The sequence below is a fragment of the Salvelinus alpinus genome, chromosome 1 (genome assembly GCF_045679555.1).
Source record: "Salvelinus alpinus chromosome 1, SLU_Salpinus.1, whole genome shotgun sequence".
Classification (NCBI taxonomy): Eukaryota; Metazoa; Chordata; class Actinopteri; order Salmoniformes; family Salmonidae; genus Salvelinus; species Salvelinus alpinus.
The window spans coordinates 107,374,297-107,393,052 of NC_092086.1; the positions used below are offsets into that span (position 1 = coordinate 107,374,297).

General features: G+C 50.7%; 1 protein-coding gene across 5 annotated transcripts in view; it reads right to left on the reverse strand.

Annotated features, from left to right (window-relative positions):
- The window catches only part of LOC139538222 (spermatid perinuclear RNA-binding protein-like), a 202,158-nt gene that overhangs the window by 15,333 nt on the left and 168,069 nt on the right, over positions 1–18,756 (reverse strand). For all 5 annotated transcript variants that reach the window (XM_071340094.1, XM_071340087.1, XM_071340084.1 and 2 more), the window contains exon 15: positions 1,206–1,352. In XM_071340094.1, coding sequence (XP_071196195.1) covers positions 1,206–1,352 — 147 coding nt within the window. The remainder of the gene's footprint in view (positions 1–1,205; positions 1,353–18,756) is intronic.

An 18,756-nucleotide genomic window follows, 5' to 3' on the forward strand; every position in this document is an offset into this window, starting at 1 on the left:
CTACAGGACGGTAACTCTCCAGGAACAGGGCTGGAGTGAAACCCTACAGGACGGTAACTCTCCAGGAACAGGGCTGGAGTGAAACCCTACAGGACGGTAACTCTCCAGGAACAGGGCTGGAGAGAAACCCTACAGGACGGTAACTCTCCAGGAACAGGGTTGGAGTGAAACCCTACAGGACGGTAACTCTCCAGGAACAGGGCTGGAGAGAAACCCTACAGGACGGTAACTCTCCAGGAACAGGGTTGGAGTGAAACCCTACAGGACGGTAACTCTCCAGGAACAGGGTTGGAGTGAAACCCTACAGGACGGTAACTCTCCAGGAACAGGGTTGGAGTGAAACCCTACAGGACGGTAACTCTCCAGGAACAGGGTTGGAGTGAAACCCTACAGGACGGTAACTCTCCAGGAACAGGGTTGGAGTGAAACCCTACAGGACGGTAACTCTCCAGGAACAGGGTTGGAGTGAAACCCTACAGGACGGTAACTCTCCAGGAACAGGGTTGGAGTGAAACCCTACAGGACGGTAACTCTCCAGGAACAGGGCTGGAGAGAAACCCTACAGGACGGTAACTCTGCAGGAACAGGGCTGGAGTGAAACCCTACAGAACGGTAACTCTCCAGGAACAGGGCTGGAGAGAAACCCTACAGGACGGTAACTCTCCAGGAACAGGGCTGGAGTGAAACCCTACAGGACGGTAACTCTCCAGGAACAGGGCTGGAGAGAAACCCTACAGGACGGTAACTCTCCAGGAACAGTGCTGGAGAGCCCTGCTCTAAAAGATTGAAATTGCTAACTGACCACTCAGACTGTAAACAGAAAGTATTGATAGCTGATCAGAGACAGTATTGATAACTGACCACTCAGACTGTAAACAGACTGTAAACAAAAAGTATTGATAGCTGATCAGAGACAGTATTGATAACTGACCACTCAGACTGTAAACAGACTGTAAACAGAAAGTATTGATAGCTGATCAGAGACAGTATTGATAACTGACCACTCAGACTGTAAACAGACTGTAAACAGAAAGTATTGATAGCTGATCAGAGACAGTATTGATAACTGACCACTCAGACTGTAAACAGACTGTAAACAGAAAGTATTGATAGCTGATCAGAGAGACAGTATTGATAACTGACCACTCAAGACTGTAAACAGAAAGTATTGATAGCTGATCAGAGAGACAGTATTGATAACGTACAGCGTGTTGAGGGATGATCTTCTTCTTCTTGATAGCGGTGGCGTTGGGACCAGAGAACAGTTTCTCCAGAGCAGCCAATGCAGCGGATGCCTTCGCTACCTTCTTATTAGGCCCCGCCCCCCGGAACTTCTGACCATCCACCTCCACCTGGAGAGAGAGGGAGACACACACACACAAGTAGATTCAAGTAAGATTGTGTTTGGTAAAGAAGAGCTGATCAGATGTGTCTTGAGTTTGCATCGATAAGGATTTGTATTTTATTTACTCATCTAAAAGGTATATACAGTAATCCCTCGTTTATCGCGGGGGTTACGTTCCGAAAATGACCCGCGATAAGTGAAATCCGCGAAATAGAAAACTTTTTTTTTTTTTACAATTAGCAACTATTACATGTATACAAATACAGTGACTCACGTGTAGGCCGTTTCACTGCTCTTCAGACTGGGCCGCTGCATCCTGACTGCGCTCTGCAGTGTTCTCTTCTTCTGAAGCCCGCGGTGCAGGTGTGTTTGTTCGGGAGAAGAACATAGTGATAGGCAGCTGTTGTCGCTCTTTTTTCTTCTTTGCAAAAAGATCCTTGTACACCGACATGCCACCATCGATTACGTTGGAGAACTGTAATGAACGGCTCATCAAAGGGTCCCATTCCTCAGCTACTCGCTTAAGTTCAGTGGCCATTCGCACCATGGTTGCTAAGCGACCAAGCGTTAGTCCTTCCTTCCTTCCTGGCCAACTTAATGTAAATTTGCCAAGCTGTTTTATGTACGTACACATAACTGCACGAGACGACAAAATGATAGCACAATTCGTAGCATGTTTTGATACAAGAAGCGGGAGTGAGTTTTTAGCGAATCAGAATGCAGAGCACAATGCACAAAAAAAAAAAAAAAAATGCATTATGAAAATCCGCGAAATAGCGAATCCGCGATAAGTGAACCGCGAAGTGGCGAGGGATCACTGTAACGTATACTGTATACTTCACTATCTATTCTTCACTATCTATTGCATCTTAGCCGCTCTGTCACTGCTCATCCATATATTTTATACTTATATATTCTCATCCCATTCCTTTACTAGATTGTGTGTATTAGGTTTTGTTGTGTTATTGTTACATATTAGGTTTTGTTGTGTAATTTGTTAGATATTAGGTTTTGTTGTGTAGTTGTTAGATATTACCTGTTAGATGCTGCTCTACGGAGGGAGGAATGACTGGATGGGACAACACTACACTACTCTGGAGGGAGGAATGACTGGATGGGACAACACTACACTACTCTGGAGGGAGGAATGACTGGATGGGACAACACTACACAACACTACTCTGGAGGGAGGAATGACTGGATGGGACATCACTACACTACTCTGGAGGGAGGGAGGAATGACTGGATGGGACAACACTACACTACTCTGGAGGGAGGAATGACTGGATGGGACAACACTACACTACTCTGGAGGGAGGAATGACTGGATGGGACAACACAACACTACTCTGGAGGGAGGAATGACTGGATGGGACAACACAACACTACTCTGGAGGGAGGGAGGAATGACTGGATGGGACAACACTACACTACTCTGGAGGGAGGAATGACTGGATGGGACAACACTACACTACTCTGGAGGGAGGAATGACTGGATGGGACAACACTACACTACTCTGGAGGGAGGAATGACTGGATGGGACAACACTACACTACTCTGGAGGGAGGGAGGAATGACTGGATGGGACAACACTACACTACTCTGGAGGGAGGGAGGAATGACTGGATGGGACAACACAACACTACTCTGGAGGGAGGAATGACTGGATGGGACAACACTACACTACTCTGGAGGGAGGAATGACTGGATGGGACAACACTACACTACTCTGGAGGGAGGGAGGAATGACTGGATGGGACAACACAACACTACTCTGGAGGGAGGAATGACTGGATGGGACAACACAACACTACTCTGGAGGGAGGAATGACTGGATGGGACAACACTACACTACTCTGGGGGGAGGAATGACTGGATGGGACAACACTACACTACTCTGGAGAGAGGGAGGAATGACTGGATGGGACAACACTACACTACTCTGGAGAGAGGGAGGAATGACTGGATGGGACAACACAACACTACTCTGGAGAGAGGGAGGAATGACTGGATGGGACAACACAACACTACTCTGGAGGGAGGAATGACTGGATGGGACTACACTACTCTGGAGGGAGGAATGACTGGATGGGACAACACTACACTACTCTGGAGGGAGGAATGACTGGATGGGACAACACTACACTACTCTGGAGGGAGGAATGACTGGATGGGACAACACTACACTACTCTGGAGGGAGGAATGACTGGATGGGACAACACTACACTACTCTGGAGGGAGGAATGACTGGATGGGACAACACTACACTACTCTGGAGGGAGGAATGACTGGATGGGACAACACTACACTACTCTGGAGGGAGGAATGACGATGGGACAACACAACACTACTCTGGAGGGAGGAATGACTGGATGGGACAACACTACACTACTCTGGAGGGAGGAATGACTGGATGGGACAACACTACACTACTCTGGAGGGAGGAATGCCTGGATGGGACAACACAACACTACTCTGGAGGGAGGAATGACTGGATGGGACAACACTACACTACTCTGGAGGGAGGAATGACTGGATGGGACAACACTACACTACACTACTCTGGAGGGAGGAATGACTGGATGGGACAACACTACACTACTCTGGAGGGAGGAATGACTGGATGGGACAACACTACACTACTCTGGAGGGAGGAATGACTGGATGGGACTACACTACTCTGGAGAGAGGGAGGAATGACTGGATGGGACTACACTACTCTGGAGAGAGGGAGGAATGACTGGATGGGACAACACAACACTACTCTGGAGGGAGGAATGACTGGATGGGACAACACAACACTACTCTGGAGGGAGGAATGACTGGATGGGACAACACTACACTACTCTGGAGGGAGGGAGGAATGGATGGGACAACACTACACTACTCTGGAGGGAGGAATGACTGGATGGGACAACACTACACTACTCTGGAGGGAGGAATGACTGGATGGGACAACACTACACTACTCTGGAGGGAGGAATGACTGGATGGGACAACACTACACTACTCTGGAGGGAGGAATGACTGGATGGGACAACACTACACTACTCTGGAGGGAGGAATGACTGGATGGGACAACACTACACTACTCTGGAGGGAGGAATGACTGGATGGGACAACACAACACTACTCTGGAGGGAGGAATGACTGGATGGGACAACACTACACTACTCTGGAGGGAGGAATGACTGGATGGGACAACACAACACTACTCTGGAGGGAGGAATGACTGGATGGGACAACACTACACTACTCTGGAGGGAGGAATGACTGGATGGGACAACACTACACTACTCTGGAGAGGGGAATGACTGGATGGGACAACACAACACTACTCTGGAGGGAGGAATGACTGGATGGGACAACACTACTCTACTCTGGAGGGAGGGAGGAATGACTGGATGGGACAACACTACACTACTCTGGAGGGAGGGAGGAATGACTGGATGGGACAACACTACACTACTCTGGAGGGAGGAATGACTGGATGGGACAACACAACACTACTCTGGAGGGAGGAATGACTGGATGGGACAACACTACACTACTCTGGAGGGAGGGAGGAATGACTGGATGGGACAACACTACACTACTCTGGAGGGAGGAATGACTGGATGGGACAACACAACACTACTCTGGAGGGAGGAATGACTGGATGGGACAACACTACACTACTCTGGAGGGAGGAATGACTGGATGGGACAACACTACACTACTCTGGTGGGAGGAATGACTGGATGGGACAACACAACACTACTCTGGAGGGAGGAATGACTGGATGGGACAACACTACTCTACTCTGGAGGGAGGGAGGAATGACTGGATGGGACAACACTACACTACTCTGGAGGGAGGGAGGAATGACTGGATGGGACAACACTACACTACTCTGGAGGGAGGAATGACTGGATGGGACAACACAACACTACTCTGGAGGGAGGAATGACTGGATGGGACAACACTACACTACTCTGGAGGGAGGGAGGAATGACTGGATGGGACAACACTACACTACTCTGGAGGGAGGAATGACTGGATGGGACAACACAACACTACTCTGGAGGGAGGAATGACTGGATGGGACAACACTACACTACTCTGGAGGGAGGAATGACTGGATGGGACAACACTACACTACTCTGGAGGGAGGAATGACTGGATGGGACAACACTACACTACTCTGGAGGGAGGAATGACTGGATGGGACAACACTACACTACTCTGGAGGGAGGAATGACTGGATGGGAAAACACACAACACTACTCTGGAGGGAGGAATGACTGGATGGGACAACACAACACTACTCTGGAGGGAGGAATGACTGGATGGGACAACACTACACTACACTACTCTGGAGGGAGGAATGACTGGATGGGACAACACTACACTACTCTGGAGGGAGGAATGACTGGATGGGACTACACTACTCTGGAGAGAGGGAGGAATGACTGGATGGGACAACACAACACTACTCTGGAGGGAGGAATGACTGGATGGGACAACACAGCACTACTCTGGAGGGAGGAATGACTGGATGGGACAACACTACACTACTCTGGAGGGAGGAATGACTGGATGGGACAACACTACACTACTCTGGAGGGAGGAATGACTGGATGGGACAACACTACACTACTCTGGAGGGAGGGAGGAATGGATGGGACAACACTACACTACTCTGGAGGGAGGAATGACTGGATGGGACAACACTACACTACTCTGGAGGGAGGAATGACTGGATGGGACAACACAACACTACTCTGGAGGGAGGAATGACTGGATGGGACAACACTACACTACTCTGGAGGGAGGAATGACTGGATGGGACAACACTACACTACACTACTCTGGAGGGAGGAATGACTGGATGGGACAACACTACACTACTCTGGAGGGAGGAATGACTGGATGGGACTACACTACTCTGGAGAGAGGGAGGAATGACTGGATGGGACAACACAACACTACTCTGGAGGGAGGAATGACTGGATGGGACAACACTACACTACTCTGGAGGGAGGAATGACTGGATGGGACAACACTACACTACTCTGGAGGGAGGAATGACTGGATGGGACAACACAACACTACTCTGGAGGGAGGAATGACTGGATGGGACAACACTACACTACACTACTCTGGAGGGAGGAATGACTGGATGGGACAACACTACACTACTCTGGAGGGAGGAATGACTGGATGGGACTACACTACTCTGGAGAGAGGGAGGAATGACTGGATGGGACAACACAACACTACTCTGGAGGGAGGAATGACTGGATGGGACAACACTACACTACTCTGGAGGGAGGAATGACTGGATGGGACAACACTACACTACTCTGGAGGGAGGGAGGAATGGATGGGACAACACTACACTACTCTGGAGGGAGGAATGACTGGATGGGACAACACTACACTACTCTGGAGGGAGGAATGACTGGATGGGACAACACTACACTACTCTGGAGGGAGGAATGACTGGATGGGACAACACTACACTACTCTGGAGGGAGGAATGACTGGATGGGACAACACTACACTACTCTGGAGGGAGGAATGACTGGATGGGACAACACAACACTACTCTGGAGGGAGGAATGACTGGATGGGACAACACTACACTACTCTGGAGGGAGGAATGACTGGATGGGACAACACAACACTACTCTGGAGGGAGGAATGACTGGATGGGACAACACTACACTACTCTGGAGGGAGGAATGACTGGATGGGACAACACTACACTACTCTGGAGGGAGGAATGACTGGATGGGAAAACACACAACACTACTCTGGAGGGAGGAATGACTGGATGGGACAACACAACACTACTCTGGAGGGAGGAATGACTGGATGGGACAACACTACACTACACTACTCTGGAGGGAGGAATGACTGGATGGGACAACACTACACTACTCTGGAGGGAGGAATGACTGGATGGGACTACACTACTCTGGAGAGAGGGAGGAATGACTGGATGGGACAACACAACACTACTCTGGAGGGAGGAATGACTGGATGGGACAACACAGCACTACTCTGGAGGGAGGAATGACTGGATGGGACAACACTACACTACTCTGGAGGGAGGAATGACTGGATGGGACAACACTACACTACTCTGGAGGGAGGAATGACTGGATGGGACAACACAACACTACTCTGGAGGGAGGAATGACTGGATGGGACAACACTACACTACTCTGGAGGGAGGAATGACTGGATGGGACAACACTACACTACACTACTCTGGAGGGAGGAATGACTGGATGGGACAACACTACACTACTCTGGAGGGAGGAATGACTGGATGGGACTACACTACTCTGGAGAGAGGGAGGAATGACTGGATGGGACAACACAACACTACTCTGGAGGGAGGAATGACTGGATGGGACAACACTACACTACTCTGGAGGGAGGAATGACTGGATGGGACAACACTACACTACTCTGGAGGGAGGAATGACTGGATGGGACAACACAACACTACTCTGGAGGGAGGAATGACTGGATGGGACAACACTACACTACACTACTCTGGAGGGAGGAATGACTGGATGGGACAACACTACACTACTCTGGAGGGAGGAATGACTGGATGGGACTACACTACTCTGGAGAGAGGGAGGAATGACTGGATGGGACAACACAACACTACTCTGGAGGGAGGAATGACTGGATGGGACAACACTACACTACTCTGGAGGGAGGAATGACTGGATGGGACAACACTACACTACTCTGGAGGGAGGGAGGAATGGATGGGACAACACTACACTACTCTGGAGGGAGGAATGACTGGATGGGACAACACTACACTACTCTGGAGGGAGGAATGACTGGATGGGACAACACTACACTACTCTGGAGGGAGGAATGACTGGATGGGACAACACTACACTACTCTGGAGGGAGGAATGACTGGATGGGACAACACTACACTACTCTGGAGGGAGGAATGACTGGATGGGACAACACAACACTACTCTGGAGGGAGGAATGACTGGATGGGACAACACTACACTACTCTGGAGGGAGGAATGACTGGATGGGACAACACAACACTACTCTGGAGGGAGGAATGACTGGATGGGACAACACTACACTACTCTGGAGGGAGGAATGACTGGATGGGACAACACTACACTACTCTGGAGAGGGGAATGACTGGATGGGACAACACTACACTACTCTGGAGGGAGGAATGACTGGATGGGACAACACAACACTACTCTGGAGGGAGGGAGGAATGACTGGATGGGACAACACTACACTACTCTGGAGGGAGGAATGACTGGATGGGACAACACTACACTACTCTGGAGGGAGGAATGACTGGATGGGACAACACTACACTACTCTGGAGGGAGGAATGACTGGATGGGACAACACTACACTACTCTGGAGGGAGGAATGACTGGATGGGACAACACAACACTACTCTGGAGGGAGGAATGACTGGATGGGACAACACAACACTACTCTGGAGGGAGGAATGACTGGATGGGACAACACAACACTACTCTGGAGGGAGGAATGACTGGATGGGACAACACTACACTACACTACTCTGGAGGGAGGAATGACTGGATGGGACAACACTACACTACACTACTCTGGAGGGAGGAATGACTGGATGGGACTACACTACTCTGGAGAGAGGGAGGAATGACTGGATGGGACAACACAACACTACTCTGGAGGGAGGAATGACTGGATGGGACAACACTACACTACTCTGGAGGGAGGAATGACTGGATGGGACAACACTACACTACTCTGGAGGGAGGAATGACTGGATGGGACAACACTACACTACTCTGGAGGGAGGAATGACTGGATGGGACAACACAACACTACTCTGGAGGGAGGAATGACTGGATGGGACAACACTACACTACACTACTCTGGAGGGAGGAATGACTGGATGGGACAACACTACACTACTCTGGAGGGAGGAATGACTGGATGGGACTACACTACTCTGGAGAGAGGGAGGAATGACTGGATGGGACAACACAACACTACTCTGGAGGGAGGAATGACTGGATGGGACAACACTACACTACTCTGGAGGGAGGAATGACTGGATGGGACAACACTACACTACTCTGGAGGGAGGGAGGAATGGATGGGACAACACTACACTACTCTGGAGGGAGGAATGACTGGATGGGACAACACTACACTACTCTGGAGGGAGGAATGACTGGATGGGACAACACTACACTACTCTGGAGGGAGGAATGACTGGATGGGACAACACTACACTACTCTGGAGGGAGGAATGACTGGATGGGACAACACTACACTACTCTGGAGGGAGGAATGACTGGATGGGACAACACAACACTACTCTGGAGGGAGGAATGACTGGATGGGACAACACTACACTACTCTGGAGGGAGGAATGACTGGATGGGACAACACAACACTACTCTGGAGGGAGGAATGACTGGATGGGACAACACTACACTACTCTGGAGGGAGGAATGACTGGATGGGACAACACTACACTACTCTGGAGAGGGGAATGACTGGATGGGACAACACTACACTACTCTGGAGGGAGGAATGACTGGATGGGACAACACAACACTACTCTGGAGGGAGGGAGGAATGACTGGATGGGACAACACTACACTACTCTGGAGGGAGGAATGACTGGATGGGACAACACTACACTACTCTGGAGGGAGGAATGACTGGATGGGACAACACTACACTACTCTGGAGGGAGGAATGACTGGATGGGACAACACTACACTACTCTGGAGGGAGGAATGACTGGATGGGACAACACAACACTACTCTGGAGGGAGGAATGACTGGATGGGACAACACAACACTACTCTGGAGGGAGGAATGACTGGATGGGACAACACAACACTACTCTGGAGGGAGGAATGACTGGATGGGACAACACTACACTACACTACTCTGGAGGGAGGAATGACTGGATGGGACAACACTACACTACTCTGGAGGGAGGAATGACTGGATGGGACTACACTACTCTGGAGAGAGGGAGGAATGACTGGATGGGACAACACAACACTACTCTGGAGGGAGGAATGACTGGATGGGACAACACTACACTACTCTGGAGGGAGGAATGACTGGATGGGACAACACTACACTACTCTGGAGGGAGGGAGGAATGGATGGGACAACACTACACTACTCTGGAGGGAGGAATGACTGGATGGGACAACACTACACTACTCTGGAGGGAGGAATGACTGGATGGGACAACACTACACTACTCTGGAGGGAGGAATGACTGGATGGGACAACACTACACTACTCTGGAGGGAGGAATGACTGGATGGGACAACACTACACTACTCTGGAGGGAGGAATGACTGGATGGGACAACACAACACTACTCTGGAGGGAGGAATGACTGGATGGGACAACACTACACTACTCTGGAGGGAGGAATGACTGGATGGGACAACACAACACTACTCTGGAGAGAGGGAGGAATGACTGGATGGGACAACACAACACTACTCTGGAGGGAGGAATGACTGGATGGGACTACACTACTCTGGAGGGAGGAATGACTGGATGGGACAACACTACACTACTCTGGAGGGAGGAATGACTGGATGGGACAACACTACACTACTCTGGAGGGAGGAATGACTGGATGGGACAACACTACACTACTCTGGAGGGAGGAATGACTGGATGGGACAACACTACACTACTCTGGAGGGAGGAATGACTGGATGGGACAACACTACACTACTCTGGAGGGAGGAATGACTGGATGGGACAACACTACACTACTCTGGAGGGAGGAATGACGATGGGACAACACAACACTACTCTGGAGGGAGGAATGACTGGATGGGACAACACTACACTACTCTGGAGGGAGGAATGACTGGATGGGACAACACTACACTACTCTGGAGGGAGGAATGCCTGGATGGGACAACACAACACTACTCTGGAGGGAGGAATGACTGGATGGGAAAACACACAACACTACTCTGGAGGGAGGAATGACTGGATGGGACAACACAACACTACTCTGGAGGGAGGAATGACTGGATGGGACAACACTACACTACACTACTCTGGAGGGAGGAATGACTGGATGGGACAACACTACACTACTCTGGAGGGAGGAATGACTGGATGGGACTACACTACTCTGGAGAGAGGGAGGAATGACTGGATGGGACAACACAACACTACTCTGGAGGGAGGAATGACTGGATGGGACAACACAGCACTACTCTGGAGGGAGGAATGACTGGATGGGACAACACTACACTACTCTGGAGGGAGGAATGACTGGATGGGACAACACTACACTACTCTGGAGGGAGGAATGACTGGATGGGACAACACTACACTACTCTGGAGGGAGGGAGGAATGGATGGGACAACACTACACTACTCTGGAGGGAGGAATGACTGGATGGGACAACACTACACTACTCTGGAGGGAGGAATGACTGGATGGGACAACACAACACTACTCTGGAGGGAGGAATGACTGGATGGGACAACACTACACTACTCTGGAGGGAGGAATGACTGGATGGGACAACACTACACTACACTACTCTGGAGGGAGGAATGACTGGATGGGACAACACTACACTACTCTGGAGGGAGGAATGACTGGATGGGACTACACTACTCTGGAGAGAGGGAGGAATGACTGGATGGGACAACACAACACTACTCTGGAGGGAGGAATGACTGGATGGGACAACACTACACTACTCTGGAGGGAGGAATGACTGGATGGGACAACACTACACTACTCTGGAGGGAGGAATGACTGGATGGGACAACACAACACTACTCTGGAGGGAGGAATGACTGGATGGGACAACACTACACTACACTACTCTGGAGGGAGGAATGACTGGATGGGACAACACTACACTACTCTGGAGGGAGGAATGACTGGATGGGACTACACTACTCTGGAGAGAGGGAGGAATGACTGGATGGGACAACACAACACTACTCTGGAGGGAGGAATGACTGGATGGGACAACACTACACTACTCTGGAGGGAGGAATGACTGGATGGGACAACACTACACTACTCTGGAGGGAGGGAGGAATGGATGGGACAACACTACACTACTCTGGAGGGAGGAATGACTGGATGGGACAACACTACACTACTCTGGAGGGAGGAATGACTGGATGGGACAACACTACACTACTCTGGAGGGAGGAATGACTGGATGGGACAACACTACACTACTCTGGAGGGAGGAATGACTGGATGGGACAACACTACACTACTCTGGAGGGAGGAATGACTGGATGGGACAACACAACACTACTCTGGAGGGAGGAATGACTGGATGGGACAACACTACACTACTCTGGAGGGAGGAATGACTGGATGGGACAACACAACACTACTCTGGAGGGAGGAATGACTGGATGGGACAACACTACACTACTCTGGAGGGAGGAATGACTGGATGGGACAACACTACACTACTCTGGAGAGGGGAATGACTGGATGGGACAACACTACACTACTCTGGAGGGAGGAATGACTGGATGGGACAACACAACACTACTCTGGAGGGAGGGAGGAATGACTGGATGGGACAACACTACACTACTCTGGAGGGAGGAATGACTGGATGGGACAACACTACACTACTCTGGAGGGAGGAATGACTGGATGGGACAACACTACACTACTCTGGAGGGAGGAATGACTGGATGGGACAACACTACACTACTCTGGAGGGAGGAATGACTGGATGGGACAACACAACACTACTCTGGAGGGAGGAATGACTGGATGGGACAACACAACACTACTCTGGAGGGAGGAATGACTGGATGGGACAACACTACACTACTCTGGAGGGAGGAATGACTGGATGGGACAACACTACACTACTCTGGAGAGGGGAATGACTGGATGGGACAACACTACACTACTCTGGAGAGAGGGAGGAATGACTGGATGGGACAACACAACACTACTCTGGAGAGAGGGAGGAATGACTGGATGGGACAACACAACACTACTCTGGAGGGAGGAATGACTGGATGGGACTACACTACTCTGGAGGGAGGAATGACTGGATGGGACAACACTACACTACTCTGGAGGGAGGAATGACTGGATGGGACAACACTACACTACTCTGGAGGGAGGAATGACTGGATGGGACAACACTACACTACTCTGGAGGGAGGAATGACTGGATGGGACAACACTACACTACTCTGGAGGGAGGAATGACTGGATGGGACAACACTACACTACTCTGGAGGGAGGAATGACTGGATGGGACAACACTACACTACTCTGGAGGGAGGAATGACGATGGGACAACACAACACTACTCTGGAGGGAGGAATGACTGGATGGGACAACACTACACTACTCTGGAGGGAGGAATGACTGGATGGGACAACACTACACTACTCTGGAGGGAGGAATGCCTGGATGGGACAACACAACACTACTCTGGAGGGAGGAATGACTGGATGGGAAAACACACAACACTACTCTGGAGGGAGGAATGACTGGATGGGACAACACAACACTACTCTGGAGGGAGGAATGACTGGATGGGACAACACTACACTACACTACTCTGGAGGGAGGAATGACTGGATGGGACAACACTACACTACTCTGGAGGGAGGAATGACTGGATGGGACTACACTACTCTGGAGAGAGGGAGGAATGACTGGATGGGACAACACAACACTACTCTGGAGGGAGGAATGACTGGATGGGACAACACAGCACTACTCTGGAGGGAGGAATGACTGGATGGGACAACACTACACTACTCTGGAGGGAGGAATGACTGGATGGGACAACACTACACTACTCTGGAGGGAGGAATGACTGGATGGGACAACACTACACTACTCTGGAGGGAGGGAGGAATGGATGGGACAACACTACACTACTCTGGAGGGAGGAATGACTGGATGGGACAACACTACACTACTCTGGAGGGAGGAATGACTGGATGGGACAACACAACACTACTCTGGAGGGAGGAATGACTGGATGGGACAACACTACACTACTCTGGAGGGAGGAATGACTGGATGGGACAACACTACACTACACTACTCTGGAGGGAGGAATGACTGGATGGGACAACACTACACTACTCTGGAGGGAGGAATGACTGGATGGGACTACACTACTCTGGAGAGAGGGAGGAATGACTGGATGGGACAACACAACACTACTCTGGAGGGAGGAATGACTGGATGGGACAACACTACACTACTCTGGAGGGAGGAATGACTGGATGGGACAACACTACACTACTCTGGAGGGAGGAATGACTGGATGGGACAACACAACACTACTCTGGAGGGAGGAATGACTGGATGGGACAACACTACACTACACTACTCTGGAGGGAGGAATGACTGGATGGGACAACACTACACTACTCTGGAGGGAGGAATGACTGGATGGGACTACACTACTCTGGAGAGAGGGAGGAATGACTGGATGGGACAACACAACACTACTCTGGAGGGAGGAATGACTGGATGGGACAACACTACACTACTCTGGAGGGAGGAATGACTGGATGGGACAACACTACACTACTCTGGAGGGAGGGAGGAATGGATGGGACAACACTACACTACTCTGGAGGGAGGAATGACTGGATGGGACAACACTACACTACTCTGGAGGGAGGAATGACTGGATGGGACAACACTACACTACTCTGGAGGGAGGAATGACTGGATGGGACAACACTACACTACTCTGGAGGGAGGAATGACTGGATGGGACAACACTACACTACTCTGGAGGGAGGAATGACTGGATGGGACAACACAACACTACTCTGGAGGGAGGAATGACTGGATGGGACAACACTACACTACTCTGGAGGGAGGAATGACTGGATGGGACAACACTACACTACTCTGGAGGGAGGAATGACTGGATGGGACAACACAACACTACTCTGGAGAGGGGAATGACTGGATGGGACAACACTACACTACTCTGGAGGGAGGAATGACTGGATGGGACAACACAACACTACTCTGGAGGGAGGGAGGAATGACTGGATGGGACAACACTACACTACTCTGGAGGGAGGAATGACTGGATGGGACAACACTACACTACTCTGGAGGGAGGAATGACTGGATGGGACAACACTACACTACTCTGGAGGGAGGAATGACTGGATGGGACAACACTACACTACTCTGGAGGGAGGAATGACTGGATGGGACAACACAACACTACTCTGGAGGGAGGAATGACTGGATGGGACAACACAACACTACTCTGGAGGGAGGAATGACTGGATGGGACAACACTACACTACTCTGGAGGGAGGAATGACTGGATGGGACAACACTACACTACTCTGGAGAGGGGAATGACTGGATGGGACAACACTACACTACTCTGGAGGGAGGAATGACTGGATGGGACAACACAACACTACTCTGGAGGGAGGGAGGAATGACTGGATGGGACAACACTACACTACTCTGGAGGGAGGAATGACTGGATGGGACAACACTACACTACTCTGGAGGGAGGAATGACTGGATGGGACAACACTACACTACTCTGGAGGGAGGAATGACTGGATGGGACAACACTACACTACTCTGGAGGGAGGAATGACTGGATGGGACAACACTACACTACTCTGGAGGGAGGAATGACTGGATGGGACAACACAACACTACTCTGGAGGGAGGAATGACTGGATGGGACAACACTACACTACACTACTCTGGAGGGAGGAATGACTGGATGGGACAACACTACACTACTCTGGAGGGAGGAATGACTGGATGGGACTACACTACTCTGGAGAGAGGGAGGAATGACTGGATGGGACAACACAACACTACTCTGGAGGGAGGAATGACTGGATGGGACAACACTACACTACTCTGGAGGGAGGAATGACTGGATGGGACAACACTACACTACTCTGGAGGGAGGGAGGAATGGATGGGACAACACTACACTACTCTGGAGGGAGGAATGACTGGATGGGACAACACTACACTACTCTGGAGGGAGGAATGACTGGATGGGACAACACTACACTACTCTGGAGGGAGGAATGACTGGATGGGACAACACTACACTACTCTGGAGGGAGGAATGACTGGATGGGACAACACTACACTACTCTGGAGGGAGGAATGACTGGATGGGACAACACAACACTACTCTGGAGGGAGGAATGACTGGATGGGACAACACTACACTACTCTGGAGGGAGGAATGACTGGATGGGACAACACAACACTACTCTGGAGGGAGGAATGACTGGATGGGACAACACTACACTACTCTGGAGGGAGGAATGACTGGATGGGACAACACTACACTACTCTGGAGAGGGGAATGACTGGATGGGACAACACTACACTACTCTGGAGGGAGGAATGACTGGATGGGACAACACAACACTACTCTGGAGGGAGGGAGGAATGACTGGATGGGACAACACTACACTACTCTGGAGGGAGGAATGACTGGATGGGACAACACTACACTACTCTGGAGGGAGGAATGACTGGATGGGACAACACTACACTACTCTGGAGGGAGGAATGACTGGATGGGACAACACTACACTACTCTGGAGGGAGGAATGACTGGATGGGACAACACAACACTACTCTGGAGGGAGGAATGACTGGATGGGACAACACAACACTACTCTGGAGGGAGGAATGACTGGATGGGACAACACTACACTACTCTGGAGGGAGGAATGACTGGATGGGACAACACTACACTACTCTGGAGAGGGGAATGACTGGATGGGACAACACTACACTACTCTGGAGAGAGGGAGGAATGACTGGATGGGACAACACAACACTACTCTGGAGAGAGGGAGGAATGACTGGATGGGACAACACAACACTACTCTGGAGGGAGGAATGACTGGATGGGACTACACTACTCTGGAGGGAGGAATGACTGGATGGGACAACACTACACTACTCTGGAGGGAGGAATGACTGGATGGGACAACACTACACTACTCTGGAGGGAGGAATGACTGGATGGGACAACACTACACTACTCTGGAGGGAGGAATGACTGGATGGGACAACACTACACTACTCTGGAGGGAGGAATGACTGGATGGGACAACACTACACTACTCTGGAGGGAGGAATGACTGGATGGGACAACACTACACTACTCTGGAGGGAGGAATGACGATGGGACAACACAACACTACTCTGGAGGGAGGAATGACTGGATGGGACAACACTACACTACTCTGGAGGGAGGAATGACTGGATGGGACAACACTACACTACTCTGGAGGGAGGAATGCCTGGATGGGACAACACAACACTACTCTGGAGGGAGGAATGACTGGATGGGACAACACTACACTACTCTGGAGGGAGGAATGACTGGATGGGACAACACTACACTACACTACTCTGGAGGGAGGAATGACTGGATGGGACAACACTACACTACTCTGGAGGGAGGAATGACTGGATGGGACAACACTACACTACTCTGGAGGGAGGAATGACTGGATGGGACTACACTACTCTGGAGAGAGGGAGGAATGACTGGATGGGACTACACTACTCTGGAGAGAGGGAGGAATGACTGGATGGGACAACACAACACTACTCTGGAGGGAGGAATGACTGGATGGGACAACACAACACTACTCTGGAGGGAGGAATGACTGGATGGGACAACACTACACTACTCTGGAGGGAGGGAGGAATGACTGGATGGGACAACACTACACTACTCTGGAGGGAGGAATGACTGGATGGGACAACACTACACTACTCTGGAGGGAGGAATGACTGGATGGGACAACACAACACTACTCTGGAGGGAGGAATGACTGGAAGGGACAACACAACACTACTCTGGAGGGAGGGAGGAATGACTGGATGGGACAACACTACACTACTCTGGAGGGAGGAATGACTGGATGGGACAACACTACACTACTCTGGAGGGAGGAATGACTGGATGGGACAACACTACACTACTCTGGAGGGAGGAATGACTGGATGGGACAACACTACACTACTCTGGAGGGAGGGAGGAATGACTGGATGGGACAACACTACACTACTCTGGAGGGAGGGAGGAATGACTGGATGGGACAACACAACACTACTCTGGAGGGAGGAATGACTGGATGGGACAACACTACACTACTCTGGAGGGAGGAATGACTGGATGGGACAACACTACACTACTCTGGAGGGAGGGAGGAATGACTGGATGGGACAACACAACACTACTCTGGAGGGAGGAATGACTGGATGGGACAACACAACACTACTCTGGAGGGAGGAATGACTGGATGGGACAACACTACACTACTCTGGGGGGAGGAATGACTGGATGG